Source organism: Hyla sarda, chromosome 2 (assembly GCF_029499605.1).
Source record: "Hyla sarda isolate aHylSar1 chromosome 2, aHylSar1.hap1, whole genome shotgun sequence".
Taxonomy (NCBI): Eukaryota; Metazoa; Chordata; class Amphibia; order Anura; family Hylidae; genus Hyla; species Hyla sarda.
In genome coordinates, this window is record NC_079190.1 from 20164250 (window position 1) to 20172906 (window position 8657).

The window sequence follows — 8657 nt, forward strand, 5'->3', positions numbered from 1 at the left end:
TGATAAATACTGGAAGGATTAAGATTTTTAAATAGAAGTAATTTACAAATCTGTTTCACTTACTGGAGCCAGTTGATTTGAAAACATTTATTTTCCACCGGAGTTCCCCTTAAAAACAGTCAGAAAGAATAGTTTAGGTGACCAAGACAATCCCATAGTACTTAAGTTTGTCTCGCTTAGTTCGTTCTTCTTTCATTTAGTTCTAGCTACAGGTCTGAACACCTAGACCCCGACCGATCAAAACATTTGACATCTCCCTTTAAGTGACAGGGCTCATTTAAAGGGGTACTACGGTGCTAAGACATCTTATCCCCTATCCAAAGGATAGGGGATAAGATGCCTGATAGCGAGGGTCCCACTGCTGGGGACCCCTGTGATCATGCACACAGCACAATCAGTCCCCGGAGCGTGTTCGCTCTGGGACTGATTACTGGCGATCACGGGGGCCGTAGCATTGTGACATCACGGCCCCGCCCCGTGTGATCAAGCTCCGCCCCCTCAATGCAAGCCTATGGGAAGGGGCGTCACGCCCCTTCCCATAGGCTTGCATTGAGGGGGCGGAGCGTGACGTCACACGGGGGCGAGGCCGTGACGTCATAATGCTCCGGCCCCCGTGATCGCCAGTAATCAGTCCCAGAGCGAACACGCTCCGGGGACTGATTATAACTGGGTGCTGCGTGCAAGATCACGGGGGTCCCCAGCGGCGGGACCCCCAGCAATCAGGCATCTTATCCCCTATCCTTTGGATGGGGGATAAGATGTCTTAGCGCCGGAGTACCCCTTTAAGGGTAGAAACACACATTACAAGTGGTGGTCAAGCAAAATTAGCCTCACATCTTCAAACTTTATATATAATTTTTTTCCTTTTTTTGGCAAGAGTATGAACACGTACGGCAAAACACACTGCAGGCTCCCCGTGGATGCAGCTGGGAGGGGAATTATAAAAGGACGGCGTCACAGTATGTTCACGCGGCGGAATTTCCGCACAAATTCCGTTCAGCAAAGCTCCTGTTCTCAGAACACAGAATTCCGCTGGAATTCAGGCCACATTGACTTCAATGGGATTGCGCCACGGAATTCTGTAAAAAATAAGAGCGCTGTTCAATTTTTGCTGACTGAACGGGACGGCGGAATCCCGTTTAAATCATAAGACAGTAAATTACGGCGGAAGTCTTCTGCGCGAACACACCCTTTATACATTCCCCCTTCTAGCAGAAAACATGCAGCATATCTGCAACGTGTGTTCCTACCAAAAAAAAAAGGACATAAAATTAAAAAAAAGTTTGAAAATGTGAGGTTTATTTCGCTTGTAAAAGAATTATATTATTATGCCTCAAAATAGTCTGTGTAGACATAAGGGGGAGATTTATCAAAACCTGTGTAGAGGAAGAGTGCTGCCATTGCCCATAGCAACCAATCAGATCGCTTCTTTCATTTTTCAGCAGCGTTTTTTAACCCCTTAAGGACCGGAGGTTTTTCCGTTTTTGCATTTTCGTTTTTTGCTCCTTGCCTTTAAAAAATCATAACTCTTTCAAATTTACACCTAAAAATCCATATGATGGCTTATTTTTTGCGCCACCAATTCTAATTTGTAATGACGTCAGTCATTTTGCCCAAAAATCTATGGTGAAGCGGGAAAAAAAATCATTGTGCGACAAAATTGAAAAAAAAAACGCTGTTTTGTAACTTTTGAGGGCTTCCGTTTCTACGTAGTACATTTTTCGGTAAAAATGACACCTGATATGTATTCTGTAGGTCCATATGATTAAAATGATACCCTACTTGTATAGGTTTGATTTTGTCGGACTTCTGGAAAAAATCATAACTACATGCAGGAAAATTAATACGTTTAAAATTGTCATCTTCTGACCCCTATAACTTTTTTATTTTTCCGTGTATGGGGCGGCATGAGGGCTCATTTTTTGCGCCGTGATCTGAAGTTTTTAACGGTACCATTTTTGCATTGATAGGACTTATTGATCACTTTTTATTCATTTTTAAATGATATAAAAAGTGACCAAAAATGCACTATTTTGGACTTTGGAATTTTTTTGCGCGCACGCCATTGACCGAGCGGTTTAATTAATGATATATTTTTATAATTCGGACATTTCCGCACGCGGTGATACCACATATGTTTATTTTAATTTTTATTTACACTGTTTTTTTTTTTATTGGAAAAGGGGGGTGATTCAAACTTTTAATAGGGGAGGAGTTAAATGATCTTTATTCACTTTTTTTTTTCACTTTTTTTGTGCAGTGTTATAGGTCCCATAGGGACCTATAATACTGGACACACTGATCATTGTTATCCCATAGGGACCTATAACACTGCACACACTGATCTTCTATGTTGATCACTGGTTTCTCATAAGAAACCAGTGATCAACGATTCTGCCGGATGACTGCTCATGCCTGGATCTCAGGCACTGAGCAGTCATTCGGCGATCGGACAGCGAGGAGGCAGGTAGGGGCCCTCCCGCTGTCCTGTCAGCTGTTCGGGATGCCGCGATTAGCCGCGGCTATCCCAAACAGCCCGACTGAGCTAGCCGGGAACTTTCACTTTCACTTTTAGCCGCGCGGCTCAGCTTTGAGCGCGCGGCTAAAGGGTTAATAGCGCGCGGCGCCACGATCGGCGCTGCGCGCTATTAGAGGCGGGTCCCGGCTTCACTATGACGCCGGGCCCGCCATGATATGACGCGGGGTTACTGTGTAACCCCGCGTTATATCAGAAGAGCAGGACCAAGGACGTACCGGTACGTCCTTGGTCCTTAAGGGGTTAAAATGAAAGAAGCGATCTGATTGGTTGCTATGGGCAACTGCTCCTCTCTTCCCCTACACAGGTTTTGATAAATCCCCCCCATAGTCTTTGATCACACCTGTAAACCTGGTCATAAAAGAACCATGTCAAATAATGGGCAGTCGTTAAAAAAAAAATCTAATATTTTTTTTTATATAAACTTCCAACTTTTTATTTTTTATTTTATTTTTAGTTTTTGACCATTTATGGAGTGTACAGTAATTACTTGAGGAGCGCCATAATATAAACAGACAGCATCTAAATCTCTTTTTTGGGGGGGGGGGGGGGGGGGCGAGATACTTTAAAATTTGTGAAGAGGAAAAATTGACCAGTTGCCCATAGCAACCAATCAGATCGCTTCTTTCATTTTTCACAGGCATCTTCAAAAATGAAAGAAGCGATCTGATTGGTTGCCATGGGCAACTGGTCGACTTTTCCTGGTCTTGATGAATCTCCCCCCTTTATCACAGATGTTCTTGTATTTTCACAAAAATCTGATTAATACAGCAGGAGGAGATAGGTGAAAGGTGAAAGGTCAGCACTGTGAAGACATTCTGCCCCATTTCGATTCCCTAATTCATTCTGGAGCCGAAAGATCTGCGTCCTTGCTTTGGAAGTCAGACTTGTTGCTAGGCTGTAATAGAAAGTGTATCCATAGCAACCATACTTGCTTTCACTTTCACCTTATAGTTTGGTAGTTCATGCATAGCAACCAGTCTGTCAAACGATTCACCTTAGTTAGGTAGTTTATCCATAGCAACGATTCAGCTTCACGCTAAACTGGGCGAATAGTAGAGACTGGGGTACTGTTTCCCAACCAGTGTGCCTCCAGCTGTTGCAAAACTACAACTCCCAGCATGCCCGGACAGCCGTTGGCTGTCCGGACATGCTGGGAGTTGTAGCTTTGCAACAGCTGGAGGCACACTGGTTGGAAAATAATGGACTAGGGAAAGGAGCTTGGTAGCATTCCGTTTCCCATATCCGTCTGCTTTATTAAAAGGGGTACTCTGGTGGAAAACTTTTTTTTTTTTAAGTCAACTGGTGCCAGAAAGTTAAACAGATTTGTAAATTACTTTTATTAAAAATTCTTAATCCTTCCAGTACTTCTTAGCTGCTGAATACTACTAAGGAAATTATTTTCTTTTTGGAATACAGAGCTCTCTGCTGACATCACGAGCACAGTGTTCTCTGCTGACATCTCTGTCCATTTTAAGAACTGTCCAGAGTAGGAGAAAATCCCCATAGCAAACATCTGCTGCTCTGGACAGTTCCTAAAATGGACAGAGGTGTCAGCAGAGAGCACGGTGCTCGTGATGTCAGCAGAGAGCTCTGTGTTCCAAAAAAGAAAAGAATTTCCTCTGTAGTATTCAGCAGCTAATAAGTACTGGAAGGATTTTTTAATAGAAGTAATTTACAAATCTGTTTAACTTTCTGGAAACCAGTTGATTAAAAAAATAAAAAATAAAAAAGTTTTCCACTGGAGTACCCCTTTAAGTTATAGATCGAGGGGGGCACGACTGCTGGGACCCCCGCGATCTCCTGAACAGGGCCCCGGCTGTCTACCGGAAGCGGCCGTTCCGACCCCCGCTGGAAGCCGCGGCTAACACTCCCCCTCCACATATCTCTATGGGATAGGGGCTTGTCGGCAACCGTTCCGTGCAGGGGTCAGCACGCCCCCTTTCAGCAGACTGCCTGGGCCCTGTTCAGGAGATCGGGGGGGTCCCAGCAGTCGGACCCCCACAATTTATTACTCATGCCCTATTCTTTGGATAGGGCATAAGTTATGTTCCACTACAGAACTCCTTTTAATTTTAGATGGAAAATTGTTTGTTCAGTACAGATGATACAATGTTTTAAGTCCTAGTAATACTAGGAGGCGGTAGCACAGTTGAATAGAATCGGCGCCGGTCATGACCAATTTCGAGGAGCCAGTCTCCTAATACGAGTCACTCCAGGAAGCCATATTTTAGACAAACAGAGGTTCTTAGGTAAGGTAACCAACATGCAATGGACGCAACAGAGGTTGTGAGTGGTGGCCGAAAGAGGAACGTTCTACCATTATTTAAGCATGCCCTAAGATGGCATTTGTAAAAGTGTCCCACCACACCCACCAAAAGCCAAAACAACCCCATAATAAACTCATTTCATGTTCCAGATTTGGAATGTATTGATATCTTTAAAGAGGAGGTAAAAAAAAAAAAAGTGCCAGGATGCCCCCCTCAGGCCCAATGTTAATCCCTTCTGTAGAAATGTTCCTTTATGAGGTCAAAAGACGACTTGATGTCTAATGTCCATCAACATCCAACATGCGGAAGCTTTGGATTTCCAACCCTCGAAGAAAGCTCCACCATCCAGGCCCTGAGAAGTTTATGAAGTTTGGTCTACTAGAGCACAGGAGGTACCGGCCCATTAAATTCCATTCACTTGCAGACTGTGCTCCTTTATCCACTTCTTCATGTAGGCCACCTCCAACGCCCGAGCCTCGATGACAGACCTGGGGTCATAAGCGTTGTTGGAGCGCAGGTCCAGGTGGTGGGCCCCGTCTTTGATGAGGATGGCCACTAAGGAGTCACTGAGGCTCTGCTTGACGCCGCCGGCTGACCACGGATCCAGATCGCCATTGCTGTAAGAGATCATTATAACAATACATTTTAGTAATGTTGCAGTTTGCAGCCCCCTTAGAATATTATAAAATTAACAATATATAAAAAAAAAAAATCTAAAGAGATTCCAGGCTCCGCAAAAATCTAAATGGGCCCAATATTGTACCCAATATATTGACATGTAGGAGCTCCAGGAGCTATTTAATAAATGGGGGGAAAAGCATCCCTGGTGGTCAGGGGTGATGAAAGGTTTATTGGGAAGATCCTGGTGGTCAGTGGTGATGAAGAACTAAATAGGAACATTCATGTTGATCAGGGGTGGCGAAGGGATTATTGAGAACATTTCTAATGATCAGGGGGTCATAAAATGTTAAATGGAAAGATCCCTGGTGGTCAGTGATGGTGAAGGGATTAAAGGAAACATTTATGTTGATCAGGGGTGGATAAAGTCTTAATGGGACATCCCTATTGGTCAAGAGATAATTGAGAACATCCCTGGTGGTTAGGGGATAAAGGCCTTCATAGGAACATCAGTGCCAGTTTTTGACCACATGAAATGTTCCCTTTAACCTCTTCACTACTGCAGACCACTACTAATGTTCCTGTGGTAGACTGCCTTGGGGTGTTGTGTTGGTGGGGTGTTGTTGTGTTGGTATATAAGGGATTAATTTATAAGGGATTCTGTAGTGTGAACACACCCTTCAAAGGGGTATTCCAGTACTTTAAAATGTAATCCCCTATCCTGCGGATAGGGGGTTACGTTTTAAAGTACTGGAATAACCCTTTTAATAATGTCCTAATCACAGTGTGGGTCCAACCGCTGAGACCCCCCCTCATAATCTCCAGCTCGGCTCTCCCTGTATGGAGCTGTGGGTTCGGCACGTGCTTCATGCACTGTCTACGGGGGTACCGGATATACACAAGCATCTCCTGCAGATAGGGGATACGTTTTAAAGTAGTGGAGTACCCCTTTAACAAGAACAAGAGTTCCCCATGGGGTGTTCTGTGGGTCTCTACACCCAAGGTGTGCCAGGAGGTTAGACCACCAAGAGGACGACTATCGAGAAACAGCCAAAGATATTCACATGGATAGGGTTAGCTATGGCTTTGTTAGGAGCTGTTCAGTTCTGTGACTGGAGGTCTTGTGAAGGTTGTAGGGTGGGGGAGTTGGGCTTTATAAGAGAACCAGTATTAGGCTGGGTTCCCATTACGTTTTCCCCCATACGGGAGCGCATATGGCAGGGGAGAGCTAAAAACTTGTGCTCCCGTATGCAATTCATTTCAATGAGCCGACCGGAGTGAAACGTTCGGTCCGGTCGGCTCATTTTTGCCCCGTATGCGCTTTTTCCCCCGCACCTAAAACCTTGGTCGACCACGTTTTTAGGTCCGGTTGGAAAAGCGCATACGGGGCAAAAATGAGCCGACCGGACCGAATGTTTCACTGCGGTCGGCTCATTGAAATGAATGACATACGGGAGCGCATAGAAAGGCATACGGGAGCACAAGTTTTTAGCTCTCCCCTGCCGAATGCGGGAAAACGTAATGGGAACCCAGCCTCAGAGGTAGGATTAGGACACTAATGTGTTCTCCACCAAAGATAAGCAGGGCTATAGCAGTCATCCTTTGGCTAGTGGTCCAGTTTTTTACCAAGCAAATGGAACAGAAAGCTGTCATCATTGCCCTCCATAGTGCAGATCTCTAGGGCATGGTGACCCCTTCACCCCATCTTCCACACCCAGAGACCAGCATCCCCCACCACACCTGAAGATAATGTTGCTAGCAGCGCTGATGTTCTTCCCACCATAGACGGATGTGATCCATTTGGGGCGAGGCCTGATGCCCCACTGTTTATAGCACTCGTCTGAAAAAGCCTCAAAATTCCATGTCTGAGGCTCAAACATGTCCGTGACTCCATCGGAGCAGAACGGCATCACCATTTCTGTGCAAGCCTGGGGAACAAAGCAAAAAGAGAGAAAAAGATCAGCGTCAACCACGTATAACTGTGAAAAAGTCAATAATAATAATAACAAATCAGCAACAAGATTTCCCACCCCACTCCTAGACTGGAGAGCCTGACAACTATGGGGACATCAGAGAAGTTTGTCCCTCAGGGTTATGACCATGTGCCCTCCAGCTCCTGTATTACCAATGTGGTGGCCCAGTACAGGGGTTGCACCCCTGTACCATTGCTGCCCTGTCAGGCGGACTCTTCAGTGACTCCCGGGCCCCAATTTTGTCTGTGTTCCCTAAGTAGTTAATTACCACCTGTGTTCTCTTTTGTAATGTATATAACTTGTCACTGGTCACCTTCCTGGGCATAACTGAGCTGTCAAAACTATTACACCTGTCTACCTCAGAAAAGCTGCCGTTGGTCTGTAACTTGGCGTCAGAGTCATTATTTGCCCCGTGCCTAGCCCAGGATCCAACGGTATACCTTCTGGTGGTGCAGAGGTTAAACCACACCCTGGCGTCACGAATACAAGGGGTTAATGCCATCTGCCCCTAGGGTAACAACTAGTGCTATTTTTACTACTACTATTATCACTAACACTACCATCATCCCCACCAATACTACTACCACCGCACCACTAACACTATTACAACTGCCACTACCAATACTACTATCACTTATACCACTATCACCACCATTATCACCGATACTACTACCACCACCACAAGTGATACTATTGTGGTGTCCCAATACCGCATCTTATACGGTACCTATGTATGTGTGGGTCCCCATAGCCAGAGTCCCTAGGACGTGTTGATCCCTGTTGTGTAGCCTACTTCCTTGTCGCCTCTATTCCAACTAATAGCCTAGTAATTTATGTAAGGTTGATGTAAATATAGTAATATATATGTAAATAAATAGTTAATTACCGGTCCCATACCGTTGCAGGACCTGCGGGTCACGTGACTAGGTAAACTCCATGGTATTCTGCTTAAGGACCTTTGGAGGCCCTGTGACGTATGCAATCCCATTACTCTGTGTAATGGTGAGTGACAGATGTTCGGACCAATCGGATTCACCCCGCCCCCTGCCCATATAAGGGAGTGGCGGTGCGCAGCAACTATCACAGTGAGTTAGGCCCGAGCCTTGCGGCAACGGCTGAGTAATTCAGAATATAGAGTGTATCAATTCCCAGACACTCTGCAGCATCACCGGACCTAATATAACCCCTAAATCCGGACGGATCTGCAAATATCTACCCTAAATTCAGAGACTTTATAAATAGCTCAAGGTCCGCAACAAC

The 8657-nt window shown here is 45.2% G+C and overlaps 1 protein-coding gene across 3 annotated transcripts in view; it reads right to left on the reverse strand.

The window, feature by feature from the left end:
* Nucleotides 1-4239: 4239 nt before the first annotated feature.
* Nucleotides 4240-8657, reverse strand: part of PRCP (prolylcarboxypeptidase) — a 75119-nt gene continuing 70701 nt past the window's right edge. For all 3 annotated transcript variants that reach the window (XM_056561294.1, XM_056561291.1, XM_056561292.1), the window contains 2 exons: nucleotides 7165-7352; nucleotides 4240-5423 (listed from right to left, as the gene is read on the reverse strand). In XM_056561294.1, the coding sequence (XP_056417269.1) occupies nucleotides 5210-5423; nucleotides 7165-7352 (402 nt within the window). In that variant the 3' untranslated portion in view covers nucleotides 4240-5209. The remainder of the gene's footprint in view (nucleotides 5424-7164; nucleotides 7353-8657) is intronic.